This window comes from Dendrobates tinctorius, unplaced genomic scaffold (genome assembly GCF_039654945.1).
Source record: "Dendrobates tinctorius isolate UK_male_01 unplaced genomic scaffold, ASM3965494v1 ptg000090l, whole genome shotgun sequence".
Lineage (NCBI taxonomy): Eukaryota > Metazoa > Chordata > Amphibia > Anura > Dendrobatidae > Dendrobates > Dendrobates tinctorius.
In genome coordinates, this window is record NW_027361758.1 from 2,354,693 (window position 1) to 2,372,406 (window position 17,714).

The 17,714-nt window shown below is 42.0% G+C and overlaps 1 protein-coding gene across 2 annotated transcripts in view; it reads right to left on the reverse strand.

The window, feature by feature from the left end:
* Nucleotides 1–933: 933 nt before the first annotated feature.
* RHOF (ras homolog family member F, filopodia associated) overlaps nt 934–17,714 on the reverse strand; it is an 85,735-nt gene continuing 68,954 nt past the window's right edge. For both annotated transcript variants that reach the window (XM_073585990.1, XM_073585991.1), the window contains 3 exons: nt 11,237–11,346; nt 7,669–7,803; nt 934–5,148 (listed from right to left, as the gene is read on the reverse strand). In XM_073585990.1, the coding sequence (XP_073442091.1) occupies nt 4,981–5,148; nt 7,669–7,803; nt 11,237–11,346 (413 nt within the window). In that variant the 3' untranslated portion in view covers nt 934–4,980. The remainder of the gene's footprint in view (nt 5,149–7,668; nt 7,804–11,236; nt 11,347–17,714) is intronic.

Consider the following 17,714-nt stretch of genomic DNA (forward strand, 5'->3'; position numbering starts at 1 on the left):
TACTTGAGTAAGGAAATCAGTTGGGTGTTAATAAAATTGTCATTTACATCCACAAGACATTAAGTAAAACTTTGCTTGGTTATGCAATCGTATGGAGGTTCTACTATATGGAGTTCATTGCTAAAATCAGAGACTTTGGGCAACACCATGGTCATATACAACACCTGCTAGAATAGAATAATAGTGTTACAAACTATTAGGCATCAAGTATAATGTTTACATTATACAAACACCTTCCCCAATCATCTTGGCATGGCTATATCAAAGTTAGATGATGCCCAGTTTTTACCAAATAGTCTTAAAAGGGATATTCGCATCGGTAAGATCTTATCCCATATGTAGTAGGCGTAATATTAGCAGATTCTGCCAGTTAGAAAAGTAGTATATTTCTCCTGATAATATTAACCTATTACACCTACTACATATTGGGATCGACTCTTGGAGATGAGAATGGCCCTTGATGTTGTAAGCTAAAGAAAAGAAAGGCCATCAGCACTGGAGTGTTATGAGATGGAAGATTTAAATGGTAATAGGTGTAGCTGTTCATTTTTATGTTTTCACAAGTTGGATAACAGCTTTTAATGCTGTATTGTAGGTCTCCTTCATATGGGACAAAAAATACTTTTATTGAATGAGCCCTTGGGATAATATTTGCAAGGGCACCGTTCGAGAGATGGATCTGCTGGAACATTGAGTATGTAATACTCCAGCCCTCAACATCAGATCAGAATAGACCTTGCTCTGAGCTTTTTACGCAGATCCTTGATTTTCAAGAATGGGTAAATGGACAAACATGGGTCCAAGTACTGTTAGATTAAAAAAAAAAACAAAAAAAAACCCTGCACTCCACAGAGGTGGGAAAGCAGGTGTTTTTTGCTACCAGTAAGTCTACAAGTACCCTGATGAACCCACAACAGTAGTCAAAGACAGACATTGGCTTGGGCATAATGAAATTGCCAATTTATTAGTTGTGGTTAAGCTGTAGAGCAGCAGTCATTACAGAATGGGAAAATGTGCAGGTTTCTGTAAAGTTAACAGGTGGTGAGTCAGTTTAAAGGTGTTGTCCAGGCTAAACTTGACACATTGATGACCCATCCTTAGGATATCAGCTGAGGCAGACATATAGCTGATGCATCAGGGCCCAGAGGGAAGGTGGGCCCTTTCAAATAGAAAAGGGCCACAAGCTCTGTATTAAATATTGTATGTATCTGAGGGTCTGAATGACTCACCAGGATGCTGAAGATCCCGATGCACCCTGGAACCTGTTCATGAGCTCCCCTGTCCCAGTGAGAGGATGGCTGGGACTCACTGCTCAGGTGAAAATGGAGGCTGCAACACATGATAAAAGCAGGCCTCCAGGAGAGGAGGTCATGGAGCGCAGAAGCACCAAGGGGACAGTAGGAAGACTGAGATTGCAGAGCTCCGCATCCAGTCCACAGCTACTGGCCACTTATGGGCTAGGTATTGCACTCCGTTTATAGTGACTGATTGACAATAGTGCACCCTTTTCTCATATTGTCACAGCTACTGGCCACAAAGGACACAGTAGGAGAGGACACAACTTCCAGGGGGTCTTCTGCAACTTATGATGAAACCGAGGTAATTATAGTGGTTGAAAAATATATATAATTATATAGAATATATAGTGCCTGTGGGTATACATAAAATTGTAAAGTGCTGTGGAATATGTTGGCGCAATAGAAAACATTATACAGATATAGAGTGTCTATAGCATGTGGGCCTGGGTATATAACAAGTATACAGTGGTTGGTGCCCGTGACAAATATTCTTGGCAGTGTGTCTAACTTGTTTATGATGTAGTTTGTTCAGTAATTATGTGCACGTGTGTGTGTGTCCTGCACTTGTGATGTGTCCTGCGCTTGTGTAACATATAGAATGTGTGCATGGCCCTGACACGTGGACTTACTACTTCTAGGACATGACTTGTTTTTGTGTCAAATAATGTTACTTAAAAGAGGTTTACGGTTTTAGTCCTTTTAATGCCCTAAAGCTTACACTAGGGAAAAAAACACTAAAATCAGGGATACTCATCCTGCTCGGGGCCAGCAAGTCCTCTTTCCTACTGCACTCGTCTTTGAGTTCAGTCTGCAGCCGTGATGTTGTGACTTAAGCATGTGATTACTGGAGCTAATCACTGAGCTCAGCAGTCACACCAAGGTGGACGGAACAAGCTGCAGCACCCTGCGATTGGCTAAAATGGTCACGCGTGACATTACCACTGCAGCCTGTAACCATAGATGGAAATCACTGGACCAGGTGAAAAGGAGTAACTTTAAAATTTAATTATTTTTTTTCCCTAGTGCAAGCCGACGAGCAGAAAAAAGAAAATGAAAGACCACTGTAAGAGGGGTGGGGGGCAACCCCATACACAGTTCTTGCACAGGGGCCCTTTGCTGTGAGTGTCCGCCCCTGGATATCAGTGTGAGTCCAATGGACAGCACTCCCATTGATCAATGGTTTTCAGCTCTGGCAGTGGCTGATGAAAAAGTAGTGTAGTGCTCACCAACAGCCAATACACAGTGTACAGAAAAGTGCGGTTTGGGCTCCATTCACTGTTAATATCCAGGTGGAGCTGAAGATTGTTATCCAAAGAATAAAGTCATCAATATCATAAGCCAGCACAACCCCTTTAATGACTAATGGAAGCTTTACACTAGCCTCCTCATACAGAAAAATATTCAATTTTCAGTGCAGAATGTTCTATTTCTTGCATTATGCTTCAGCATTACACATTGCGGATTGTGAGATTACTGTTATGCAGCCGATTCATTATGGTGTTTACACCTTAATAAGTCACAATACTTTTTAGAATGTTTGAAAGTTGTGTAAAAGCATTGCAACTTTTGGCAGGTTCACACCAGTTACAGCAATATGGACAGTGAGAGGCTACACCCACCCATCAAATACATGAAAAACTATGCCCCCTTAGTGGCCAGAAATGTACCCTACTCCCCAATTTGAGTACATTTCTGGTAGAGGCATAAGTCAGCTAAGATGTGCCCAATTCATGAAATTGCATGCGTCTCCAGCAAGCTCGTTCACTAAAGGGAACCGGTCCCCAGTTTTGTCCTGTATCAACTAAAACTTGCCTTAATCAGTATCTGTGCTGCAGTCCATAAGTGGATATAGAACCCCCTGACTCCCCCTGATTTTCCCCCCAAAAAAGCTTTTGAAGTTCTCCCGCAGTGGTTTCTGCAGTCTCTATCCGTCCTTCTGGCTTCTCTTTCCCTCCTCCTGCTGTAATGGACGTGGATGACTGCTGCATCATCCCCATAGCCAGACGAAGTCTCGCGCCTGCGCAATGAAATCGCCAGCTCACGCCTGCGCACTATGCTCTGCCCTATTGCGGGCATTGCTGGATTAACACACAGCGTGGGAGAAGTGCAAAAGGTTTTTTTCGGGTATACCCCCCTACTTAGGGAGTTCTATAACCACTGATGGACTGCAGAACAGGTGCTGATTAAGGTAATCCTTTTAGTTGACACAGGAAAAAACTGGTGACAGGTTCCCTTTAAGACTGGTGTGACTTTTTTTTCCCCTCAAGTACAATTATTTTGCATGTGTATTGGAATAACCACATTGATACAACATTCTTGGATCTTAAAAGGGAATATTTTATAAATATTATTTTTGTATTGAGTATAAGTTTAAAAAAGGCAATTTTTTCCTATAAAATTTATAAAATTACTTGTAATTTTCACATTTAGGCTTATTTCAGATTCATGCTTTCTACCTTCCGTAAATTAACATGAACATTATCAGCTATAGACTTCAGAATTTTTGCACACACTCATTAGATGCTTCAATACAAAAATTAGTCAGAAACGAGGAGCAGGGTAAGCGGTAACATTGCCTGTCATGAATCCTATGTTATCAGCCTGTCATTGTAATCCTGCCTCTGCGGATAAGAAGCCTGCTGAAAACTCGTTTGAAAGGACAGAAAGTATGACTCTAAAACTAACCCCATTGGCCAGAGTGAAAATTGCAAGATTACCAATTTAGCTTTCATATGTTTTTTTTTTTTTTTTTCTTATTTTAAATACAAAATTATTTTTTTTTTTTTTTTAAAACAATTTGATGCCTTCATAAAATGTAAACTATATTTTTCTGGGAGTTGTGGTACACCCATCAAACCATACATACTGATGTCCTATGGTAAGGACAACACTGACAGTCAAGGAATTGATGTGTGATGGTAGTTATGGTTAAAGAAGCACTCCCATCTCCTATCAAGGTTTTTATTCTTTAATATATTGCAGTCATCATATTATATAGCACTGTGTACTTACAATTGCTCGCTTTGTCTTTCTACCCAGCTAATTCATCTCTTTTCTCTGCTGTATGTAGAAACGAGAGGCATCATTCCCCTCTTCAACTCCAGACTCAGCTGCTGCTGTCTCCTCCACCCCAGACTTTTACATGGACTCATGACTTGTGCAGAGAAAATTGACCTCCTGTTTCTACATAGAGCTTAGAAGGGTTCAGCTAGTCAGTTTTTAATCACATGATGTCATAATTCTTGTTTTCCATTAGGTCTACGTGGGTAGAAAGACAAAATGAGCAATTGTAAGTACACAGTGCTATACAATATGATGACAGCAATATACGGCATTAGGAGGATGAAAATGTTGATGGGAGCGAGTCTTTACAGATCTGCTTGCCCCCCTTTCTTTCTGTTACCCATCAGTATGCAAGTTAAATAGCTGGAGAGCACAGACATTGTTCTCAGTTGCTGCAGTCACTTGCTACCAAGAAACTTGGCAAAATTAAAAAACATTTTAGCCTAAAACAGACTGAGTAAAGTGACGCCACATACCATACCTGGATTCGGTATCATCATAGTACAATTATAATAAAATCTATTTACAATAAACAGTCCAGGTCCATTATAAATTGCAGTCTGAGAAGTGTCACAATGTGGCAGATCTGACTGGATCAGAAGTTCATCTCACTATAGACCTAAAGAAGCTGGCAACTTTTGCTTTTCCTCCTCATCTTCTGTTCTTTTTTCATGCTGTCAAGAGCAATCAATGTGGCTTCTCGAAAAACATTTTCAACATTCTCCTGAAACTTCGCTGAACACTCAAGGTACTCTTGGGCTTGTATACTTTTACATGTTGCTTCACCCTTTAAAGAAATAAAAGGAATATTATCAGTCTCATTAGTGCAGAATAGTAACAGATTATACAATAATATATTAATATACAAATATATTAAACAATGAAAAGCTTCCCCTGACTGCTGTCCACAGTCCAGGACCTGATCCTTTGTCTGCCCTTACTCACACATAGAGGTCAACTCTGACACATGGTAAGGTTTTTAATATTAGACAGTGTAGGACCGTCCCGTTCAGAGTCACCTTGCCAACGGTGGGACGGCTTTTATGCCATTTTTGATCTAAATCAGTATTACTAAGAACCCAATGTTATTTAAATGCACTTTTGCCTTTTTGTTACAGCAGGGCTTATGTTCATTTTTGCCTCTTGTAGGCTGTGGGTATAATATATGTATTATACCCACAACAAGCAAAAATGAACATAAGCCCTGCTGTAACTAAATAAGTAAAAAGCATACATACTCAATAGTGTTCTGTTTCAGCACCTGAACTGCCCAGTGTCTGCACATTTAGATACAAATCGTGAGCATTAATTCATAGTCCAGCTTGACCAAGTATTTCGCCATCACAAATGCATACAGATGAATAGGTTGTGTGGCCTCACAATTTGGCCAGTTCCTTCAGATGGCATGAACCAGACCTTGGCTTAGTGAAACCATGTCCTACATTATCATTCATCTAGTTCAAAGAACAATGACAAAAGGCTGCATTGTAAAAACCTGATGTACGATCCACCCATGTAATTTACTTTATATTAGGGATCCCTTGCCTCTTTCTGGGTAAGACGTCATGGTGCCTCAGGTAAGAGTGTGGTTGTGTGTTACTGTACTTCTGAAAGTTCCCATCAATGCTGGTATTGTGCTTACAAATCAAATTGAACCACCCACTTGGACAAAATAACAGCACTTATCACTAGTGAGGAGCGAGTATACTCGTTGCTCGGTTTCCTGAGCATGCTCAGGTGATCTCCAAGTATTTTGGCGTGCTCTGAGATTTTGTTTGTCGACGCAGCCGCATGGTTTGTGGCTGCTAGACAGCCTGAATACATGTGTGGAATTCCTAACAAACAGGCAACCCCCACATGTATTCAGCCTGTCCAGCAGCCATAAATCATGCAGCTGAGACAACGAAAACAATCTCCGAGCACGCCAAAAAACTCAGATCACCCGAGCAACGAGTATACTCGCTCATCACTACTCATCACCTATCCCCTCCCTCCTGTGATATGCTATAATCCCTCTGGAGCCTGTGTACAGTATGACCCCAGCTGTAACTATATCACATCATCATATACAGGCTCCAGAGTGATCTAACATATTACAGGTCAAAGGGGGTGGAGGGTATGATCATGTGTTATCGGTACAGCTTGGAAAACACTGTACACAGGTTCAGGAACGATATAACGTTATGGGGAGGGGATAATGTTACATCGGTACAGCTGGGATCACACTGCACACAGGCTCCGGAGTGATAACATATTACAGGTGAGTATGACCCCAGCTGTACAGATATAACATTATCACCCCGCCATCCCTGATCTGCAATAGGCTATATCGCTCCGGAGCCTGTGCAGTGTGTGACTTCAGCCGTATCGCCATGTGCCTAATTTTCAGTGTGTGAATACAGCCTTAACCGCCTTTAATAAACTGTTTTAATAAACTGTCATTTTGTCCATGTGGGCATTAAAGGCTGTGGGCATTTTTTAAGGAATCTGTAGTCTGATGGAAAATGTATGTGTGTATGTATGTGTGTATCGGCCACGCCCACTCCACATAGCCCCACCCAATCACCAAGCATCTTTCATTTCACCAGAGATGTTTAAAAGAAGCTGAGCTGTGATTGGTTGCTATGAGCAAGAGTTTTCCCACTCCATAACACCTCAGCAGACACTGACCGGGTGGGAGAAATCTAGCATCCCCGGGAACATAAGCTCCCAGCCATTGTCTGCCTCTTATAAAGGAGCACAGAGCACATGAAAAATGAATGGTAGTAGCCCGGTGGCTGTGACTGGATGATGTGGGATATTTAGTGGTAGTAGTCCGGTGGCTCTGGCTGATGGGATGATGTGGAATATTAGGGGTATTAATCCGTTGGCTCTGGCTGATGGGATGATGTGGAATATTAGGGGTATTAATCCGTTGGCTCTGACTGATGGGATGATGTGGGATATTAAGGGTAGTAGTCCGGTGGCTCTGGCTGACGGGATGATGTGGGATATTAGGGGTAGTAGTCCGGTGGCTCTGGCTGACAGGATGATGTGGGATATTATAGTGAATGTGGTTATGCAAAGTGGGCGGGGCTATACACTCAGCGCTAATATATATACTGTGTGTAATAAAATATATTATACATATATATACACACACACACACACACACACACACACATATACACATACATACATATACACACAATAATTGGTTATAACTAACCGTAGTTAGTTACTATGCCCGGGCAACGCCGGGCTCTTCAGCTAGTATTACATAATGTTGCACGTTTCCTTATATAGACCAATGATAATATTGTATTACCTGGAAATATGTGATTGGTTCCTGCTGTGACGTTTTCAGCTTACGCAGTCGCTCTTTATCCATCCGCAGATCTGTTTTGCATCCTATCAGCACAATGGGCACGCCTCGACAGAAGTGATGCACTTCAGGATACCACTAAGGCACAAGAAAACCGAAGATACTTGATACATTTTTGGATTTCTGGATTATAACAAGACCATAATCTGATAAAATCTGGATTTTAGCATATCAGGCAAAGGCTAAAACTGTGCTAGTGAGACAAAAAGAACAGGGATGAGCGAATAGCTGCAGCAGGAACCCGGATACCTAGAGCACTCCTGACAATCAGCTGTTTGGCGCCGCAGCTGCATGTGTCGCGGCTGTGTGACAGGCACAACACACAGGCTGGCTCTCCACACGGGTTGTAACTGTCACACAGCCACAAGGCAGCTATTTGAGAAGTTATTAGCTCATCCTTAAAAAAGAACACTAAAAAGTAGGCCATGCACCTTGGTTAGCTGTTAGCCTATAATTATTTCTCATGACCTCCACAAACACATGCACAAATGGCGTTGCTTAGAATGTATGTCTTGTCTTCGCAGTGGGGATACGGGAGTAATCTGCTGCCAGACACCTCTGGGGTGACTTATCTAATGCGTATGGGCACCTTAAAGGGAATCTGACACCGGATTATTGCTACCCCATCTGAGAGCAGCATAATGTAGGGGAAGAGACCCACTTTCCAGTGATGTATTACTTACTGAGCTGCTTGCTGCAGTTTTGATAAAAATACAGTTCTCTGGTGCAGATCTACCAGTTCTCTGAATGCAAGCTGTGTATAACCCCGCTCAAAACAATGATGATTGGCAGATTTATTTGTATACTGTACATAGGCAGAAAGCTGTCAGTCAGTGGTGGGGCAGGGATATACAGAGGTCATGAATATGGAGGACTACATGTTAGACGGAATACTAGTACTGTAATGATATCTGTTTATATACATACATAGTTTATCTTGCTGATAAAACAATGATTTTAATCAAACCCACACAGGAAGCAGCCCAGTAAGTGACGCACTGCTCGAATCAAGGTCTGTGTCTGGTGACAGATTTCCCTTTAAGAGAAAAATGTTTATGTGTAACACACTGTACTAGGAGTACATCTATCCATAGTAGTATGCTTAAAGAGTTATTTTCCCTCCTCTCCTTCCCCCAAGAAAACCACACAGCTGTACATAAAATGCAGACCAACCTGCTGATCGCTGTGGGTCTGACCACTGGGACCCCCAGCAATCCGGACATCAGGGCTTTAGAACCACAAGAGCCGAGCTCCGCAGGTCCAGTCTTGAACAGAGCAAAGACGCCCATGCACAGCTTCCACTCTACTCATTGTCTAGGGGACAAGCGCTGGCAATAGCAGTCCCATAGAAAATTAATAGATCCAAGCCATGTATGTGCACATTGACTCCATTCAGGATGAGGCTACAGTGACCAGTTCTCTCGGTTCTACAGCCCAAACCTGAAGATCAAAGGATTAATCACAAAAAAAAAAAAAAAAAATTCATTAGAAAAAGGAAATGCTGCGTTGTGTCTGACAAACCCTGGTCAATGGTTTACTTTCATTGTAGCAAGTAGCAGTCGACATACGGTACCAAAGTCTCTACAGTACACACCCCATATTCTTACGGATATCGATAAGTATCTCCAATGACACACAGAATATGCTGCAGCTGTGTAATAAATGGCAGAGTCCTCAAAGAGCTTCTGCAATGTATGGACAAGCGAACACCTTCCAAGGAATAATCCCAGAACAATCACTGTACAAGTGACCATACACAGACACCAGCAGGACACACACACACCTTTCATTAGACTATCAAACAAGAGGGAGCAAAGAAAATACATTGAATTTTGGGGATAACTTTGTGCATTTAGTGCTGGTTTTAATCTCTTAAAGAACAGGTTTTTCATTTTTGTGATCTCAATTTTTGCCTTCTTGTGTTAAAGCGAACCTGTCAGCTGTTTTGGCCGCTATAAGATGCGGCCACCACCTTTCGGGGCTTATCTACAGCATTCTAATGCTGTAGATAAGCCCCGGTCCGACCTGCAAGATAAGATAAATAAGTTTTATTATACTCAACCAGGGGGGCAGTCCGATTTGATGGGCGTCACAGGTCTGGCACCTCCCATCTTCTTGCGACTCCGCCCTCCTGCTTCTTCATCGCTCCCCAATATTGCGCTCCTGCGCAGGCGTACTACTCTGCCCTGCTGAGAGCAGAGCAAAGTACTGCAGTGCGCAAGCACGGAGCCTCTCGGACCTTTCCCGGCGCCTGCGCACTGCAGGAATCTGCTCTGCCCTCAACAGAACAGATAAGTACGCCTGCGCAGCAGTGCGATGCCAGCAGCGAGGAAGCAAGCAGGAGGGCGACGACGCAAGATGGGAGGCGCCGGACCCACGACACCCATCAGACCAGACCGCACCGGACCACCCCCCAGGGTGAGTATAATAAAACATTTTTCTTATCTTGCAGGTCGGATCGGGAGCTTATCTACTGTATTATAGAATGCTGTAGATAAGCCCTGAAAGGCAGTGGCCGCATCTTATAATGGACAAAAAGGTGACATGTTCCCTTTAAGAGCCATAAGTGTTATTTTTCAGTCTGCACACCTGTACGAGGGCTTTTTTTGCGGGACAAGTTGTTTTCAAGGGCATAACTAATTTTTACCATAGAATGTACTGTAAAATAGGGAAAATGTCCTAGTAGGGCGAACCAAACAAACACAAACGGCAATTCAGCCATGGTTTGTGCAGTAAAAAAAGGACCTGTCGACATGATCGTTTAGGTCGGTATAATTATGGTCATGACAGTTTTCAGTTCAGCTTTTTTATTTTTTCTTACAACCTCATAGTACTGTTACAGTACTGCTGACTGCACTCACTTGCCTACATTGAGCATTGATAAACCAAATTGTGCGTGTACACCGACACTGAAGGAGGGCGCACACTGACTGTGCCGGTCGCTCACTACATCAATGGGTGTATCAGTGTAACAAGCACACACATTACCACTGTGCATGCACCACTGAGCCCCAGAAGAGAGCACTGTCAATCACGCCAAGGGGCAGTATATGCCAGTATAGCTTTAGGCTATGTTCACATGTTGCGTTTTTTGCTGCTTTTCTTATGCAAATTTTAAACTGTGCTTTACAGTACCAGCAAAGTCTATGAGACTTCAAAAATCTCATCCACACACATTGGTTTATTTTCTTGACTGATTTGGAAAACTGCTGCATTTTTGCAAACTGCAGCACGTCACTTTCAGCATATTTGCAGCGTTTTTTTCACCCCTAGGAAACAATAGGCAAGTGCAAAAACACAGGAAAAAATGCAGGTATTCGTTTTTGTAGCGTTTTTGGTGCAAAAACCAAAAAGGAAGTTACTGCCAAGAGAGCAGGTTTTGCCTACGGAGAAAAATGCAGCAAAAAAGCAATGTGTGAATATGGCCTTAGGAGGGTTTGTTGCAGATCATTGTCACTTCAGGCATTGCAACTTCACCTAGGACCAACATTATAGTTTTCTGGAGCCTCACCTTTATTAAAACATTGTCAAAGCTTGTAGGATTTGTAACATCAAAACAAATTAAAACCAAATTTACATCTTGATAAGAAAGAGGACGTAGTCTGTCGTAATCTTCCTGACCTGTAATAAAGAGAACATGTTATACAGTGTATTATAACCAGTCATTGAACGCTTTCTTCATGCGAAACGTGCTGCTGCACAATAGCAGCACATTTACCGTAGGTGTCAGATCTTGATTGCATGTCATAATGACTGAACGGGCACTGTCATTTCAACAAACTGAATAAATCAACAGCAAGAAAATTTGTAATGTATCTTTATCAAAGAAATACACCTGCTTTTCACAAGACATTTCTCCTGAGTTCAGCATTCACTCTAAAGTTGCTGAAATCCATCTTGGTGAAAACAAGACTGACTGCAAGCTCACTGAGGGATCAGGTTACAGCTGCCTATTAAGGTTTAGGGGGAGACGGAGGAGCCAAGTGAGAAGATGATGACAGTGTTTGAGACAGACTCCTCTAATGTTTGCTAGTAAGTGTTTAGTTCAACTCTATGCTGGATTCACAGATGCACTTCTTAGTACTGCTTATGAAGTCAACGCTGCTGCTGCTGCTTCTGAACGTGTTACAGGAGTGCAGTAATCTCTCATGTATGTGTACAACGCATGGAGACATCACAGCAACTAGTCTCTAATCCTACACCTGAAAATTAAGCTAGTTCAGACAGCCATAGTAAAAATTAAGCCAGTCATGACTGCAAATTACAACAAATTGCAGGCGGTGCCATCTTGGTGAAGGAATTTTTTTTTTTCCCTTCTCCAGCAATATGGCACTGCCTGCTCATGCGCAGTAGCAGCTATCGGATCACCTATATACACTAATAGCTGCTACTGTGCAGGCGCCATTTTAAAATGGATTTTTTTAAATCTGAATAACATCAACCACATTTATTATTGGGACTGTGAGGTAGCGCTGTCATTCAGATAGGGGATTCTCGCTTGGCAGCCAAATAATCACATCCGGCACAGGTTTTCCCTAAAACCATGACAGTCCATGCAGTTTATTATGCAGCATAAACCGTGACCAATAACAAAGTTCATATCACCAGCATAGCGTCCATTACAGAGCTTCCCTCTGATAAGCCTGTGGTCACACAGGTTACTCAATGTCCAGTACTCAGGCTCTTCAGCCTCAAAGTTCTCACCCGTCAGGGTTCCCTCATGGCTGCCACCGCTTACTGCAGACGTTCATTCCCTCCTGGGAACTATCAGACGCTGGCAGCCATTCCACACAGCCACTTCTCATGCTGTGTGCCAGGAGACATCTCCTAGCGGGACCTTTCACACTGGACCAACCAGGTCCCTACATTCACCACATGTGACCTACCCTGGCCACCATATATGGTCCATAGCCACGCCCACCGGGTCACATGGCTATGACCTCATCACAGGTCCTTGACCCATACACACTCTTTGCAATAGCATCCTTAAACACACCCCCTGGGCGGGTTTGTGGGTAACTGGGCCCGCCCATCTTCCCAGTTACCTGGAGACTTCTCCCTGACACATTGACACAACACGTCAGCAGTATCACTGCTGATCAACACACACATCAGTCTTCATCTCAAGGCCACCCACCTTGAGATACATAATGGTCATTCAGGACTCTGCCATTCATCCTCTCTCCTGGGACATCCACACAGCGCCACCTAGCGGACACAGTGGTCATTACATAAACAGGACATTAAACATTCGATTATGCTGCAGCGCAGGTGCCACAGCCTCCAGAAGGGTTTTTTCCTTCAGTATGTACAGATATTCATTATGTAAACTAGGGGGCAGGTCAGTGAGTAATCAGTGACCTGTCAGCAGCCTGCATTATGAATAGCTAATAATCACCACATGAAGACCACAGGCCACACCGGAGCACGAGCATATCATTAACGCAAAACTGAAAATAAAGATTAAACAACCACAAGATGGATTTCATCAGCCAAGGTATCATTTTAATCAGCATAATGGCGCCAACCTGACACTGACTGTAGGTTACTGAGCACAATCCTGCCGACAGGTTTCCTTTAAGAACAGATATTATAAATAAGTAAATTGCAAAGTTTCTTGTTTTTACAATTTATAATGTTGATAAAACCCCTTTTTATGGTGTAAAAGTACATAGGCTATGGTTAATGAAGTTCTGTACAAAATACAGGAATTGGGGCCCCAAGACCTGCGCAGACGACAAAGTATGGAGCTTTACAGTTGTGTGAATTAGTCCTTAATCGATTTTCCTTTCCCAATTTTCAATTGTACTTGCTTGACAACATTTACCACAGTCTATTTCTGGCAAGCATCCTTATATAAATAAGTACCGGTAACAAAATAATTGTCCTAGGACAAACACGTTGTAAGCAATGTATTAATTCAGAATCTAATCCTGTAAATATTGGGATTAGCTGGCTATGTTACTCATTAAATGTCATTATAAGCTCTTTATTTTGTGTTATAATTAGATTTTCTAATAAATGAAGCTGAGTAAAATGAATGGGTGTTTATTGAGAACAATTTTCAGCCCCTGAACAACTGATAGTGAATGCAATTAAACTTATGGAATCTGCACGCTTTCATTTTATTTTAACTTTTGTAGTCATCAAATGAAACTGTAAACACATGATACATTCGGCAGACTAAGCCCCTCTGCGGGAGCCCACTGGATTATCGGAAACTGCCTGCCTTCTCTGCCAATGGTGCACAGTGATGGTTGGATCGTTTCTACGGGATCGGCTAATCTTAGGCCATGTTCAGACTGACATTGTTCGGTCAAGTTCCATGTCTGCAGATTTGATTAGGTTCTGTATTGTCATGTGGTCACAAAACAGCCAAGTGAACCATGCTCTTATACCTAGCAAAAATACAAGGAAATCGGATATATGATATTTAAGAAATTTGTGAAGTGGGAGTCTTGAGGCAAGTGCGAGTAGACCCTATGGCACAAAAATATGTAGAAAAGTATGTAACAAATCAGGATATTATTCTTAGAGAGTTTAAAGCAAAGAATGAAGGAAAAGTATAATTAACGTGACCAACAGGATCATACAAGGTCAACATCGACAATTATTTACAGACATCATCATCAGCCCCAAGGGGCTCACAATCCAAATTCCCTATCAGTAGGTCTTTGGAAGGTCAGAGGAAACCAACGCAAACACAGATAGAGCATCGCGATGGGAGGAGGATGGAAGGAAGATATTAAGCGAGGCCGCTCCCAACTAATGACAGCACATGAGAGCACAGCCTTGCTTTATACAAGTGTATGGAGTGAGGCCGCATCCACTGAATGGGGTTAGAGCGGGAGTAAGTATAAACGCTTACACACCATCCAGTCCCAACCCAGAGACCAGCAAATCCCCAGAGAGGGGATGCATAAGTCTGCAGTCACACAGTGTATCAGTTTAAACCGGACAACCCCTTAAATAATGCAGTGAAATCTGTGTGGACATACAGATCTTATAGGACATATAGGGTTGCTAACCATCCTGAATTTCCAGGACAGTACATAAGAATAGGGCCCCTTTTTTGCCCAGCACGTAAAAAAAAAAAAAAAAAAATTATTAAATCTGATTTTTTTTTAAGCTGAACTTAAACAGATTACTTTTACTGTAATCATAATTTATAATTTTACAGAACAGTGAATGCCGATAACGTCAATATCAGAATTATGAGTAATAGACATTTATAACTTCTACTTTGATTTATTATGGTTTTCCAGGGTGCTCGTAAAAAATATTGTCTGTCCGTGATTATTTGATAATCTGTAAAGACAAAAATAAAGTCAAGTTGTAAACCCTGGATGTCTTTCTGAATAATGGGTACACACAAAAAAAAAACAAACAAAAAACAAAAAACAAAAACAAAACAAAGACCAACTGCTACTTACCAAACTGTAGTTTGGGAGCTGGGGTGAAAGTCAAAAGAAAGTGCGAGCATTGATCACATAGACTGACAGAACATTGTGGGAAGTGAGCAATACTGAGACAATCAGAGGTGTTCTGTCAAACATTAGCTTAAACTGTATGTTTTTGGCACCTATACCACTAAATCACATCATAATATCCGACATGTGAGAGCATACCAGTCAAAAGAAGACATTTTTCCAACAGTGTCGAATTTTAACCCCTTCCCGACCCATGACGCCTATGTTGGCGTCATGAAAAGTCGTGCCATTACAACCCATGACGCCTATGTAGGCGTCATGGTGTAAATCACGTTCCTACGGGTCGGTTGACTGGGTTCACTGAAAGCTCACCTGACCCGCAGGTACAGGAGGCCTTGTACTTCACCCCAGGGGGGGTGGCTTTGTCCCCCCCGTGGCTACGATCGCTCTGATTGGCTGTTGAAAGTGAAACAGCCAATCAGAGCAATTGCAATATTTCACCAATGAAACTTTGTGAAATATTACAATCCAGCCATGGCCGATGCTGCAATATCATGGGTTGGGATTAGGGTTAAGTGTGTGTTGGGGTTAGGGTTATTGTTAGGGTTGGGATTAAAGTTAGAGATGTGTTGGGGTTAAGGTTGTGGTTAGGGGTGTGTTGAGGTTAGGGTTGGAGATAGAATTGAGTGGTTTCCACTATTTAGGCACATCAGGGGGTCTCCAAACGTAACATGGCGCCACCATTGATTCCAGCCAATATTGCGTTCAAAAAGTCAAACGGTGCTCCCTCCCTTCCAAGCCCTGACGTGTGCCCAAACAGTGGTTTACCCCAACATATGGGGTTTCAGCGTACTCAGGAAAAATTGCACAACAACTTTGGGGGCCTAGTTTCTCCTGTACCCTTGGGAAAATAAAAAATTGGGGGCTAAAATATAATTTTTGTGGAGAAAAAATATTTTTTTATTTTCACGGCTCTGCGTTATAAACTTTTGTTCCTTGGGGGGGTCCAATTTCCAAAATGAGGTCAATTGTGGGAGGGTTCTACTGTTTAGGCACATTAGGGGCTCTGCAAACGTAACATGACACCCGCAGACCATTCCATCAAAGTACATTTCAAAACGTCACTACTTCACTTTCAAGCCCCTTTCTGTGCCCAAACAGTGGTCCCCCCCCCCCACAAATGGGGTACCAGCGTACTCAGGACAAACTGAGTTGGACAACAACTTTTGGGGTCCAATTTCTCCTGTTACCCTTGTGAAAATAAAATATGGCGGGCTAAAATCATTTTTTGAGGAAAGAAAATGATTTTTTATTTTCACGGCTCTGCATTATAACCTTCTGTGAAGCACTTGGGGGTTCAAAGTGCTCACCACACATTTAGATAAGTTCCTTGGGGGGGGTCTAGTTTCCAAAATGGGGTCACTTGTGGGGGAGCTTCAATGTTTAGGCACATCAGGGGTTCTCCATACGCAACATGGTGTCCGCTAACGAATGGAGCTAATTTTCCATTCAAAAAGTCAAATGGCGCTCATGTCGTGCACCCAAACAGCGATTCTCCCCCCCCACATATGGGGTTTCAGCATACTCAGGACAAATTGGACAACTTTTGTGGTCCACTTTCTCCTTTTACCCTTGGGAAAATAAAAAAATTGTTGCGAAAAGATCATTTTTGTGACTAAAAAGTTAAAATGTTCATTTTTTCCTTCCAAGTTGCTTCTGCTACTGTGAAACACCGGAAGGGTTAATAATCATCTTGAATGTAGTTTTGATCAGCTTGAGGGGTGCAGATTTTAGAATGGTGTCACTTTTGGGTGTTTTCTGCCATATAAGACCCCTCAAAGTGACTTCAAATGTGAGGTGGTCCCAAAAAAAAAAAAAAAAAGTTTTGTAAATTTTGTTGTAAAAATGAGAAATCGCTGGTCAACTTTTATCCCTTATAGCTTCCTAACAAAAAAAAATTTGTTTCCAAAATTGTGCCGATGTAAAGTTAGACGACATGTGAGAAATGTTACTCATTAACTATTTTGTGTCACATAACTCTGGTTAAACAGAATAAAAATTCAAAATGTGAAAATTGCGAAATTTTCAAAATTTTCAAAAAATTTCCGATTTTTTCACAAATAAACGCAAAATTTATTGACCTAAATTTACCACTAACATGAAGTCCAATATGTCACGAACAAACAATCTCAGAATCGCTAAGATCCGTTGAAGCGTTCCTGATTTATTACCTCATAAAGGGACACTGGTCAGAATTGCAAAAAAAATGGCCAGGTCATTAAGGTCAAAATAGGCTGGGTCATGAAGGGGTTAAACCTTTGTGCACCCACAATGGGCTAAATCGTAGGTCATTGCTAATGGTATGTTACATATTCCCCACCATAACTAGACTTGCATAATTACCACCCTAGTGCACAATGTCCTTCAAGGTTCTTGCTTCAGAGGTCTAGGAATTTTAAGCACCACTTATACCGAAACACTTGGCGTCTGAATAACAAGTTAGTGGAGATCGGGAAAAAGTTTGACCGTGCTCAGACTGACATAACTACTGTACGATAT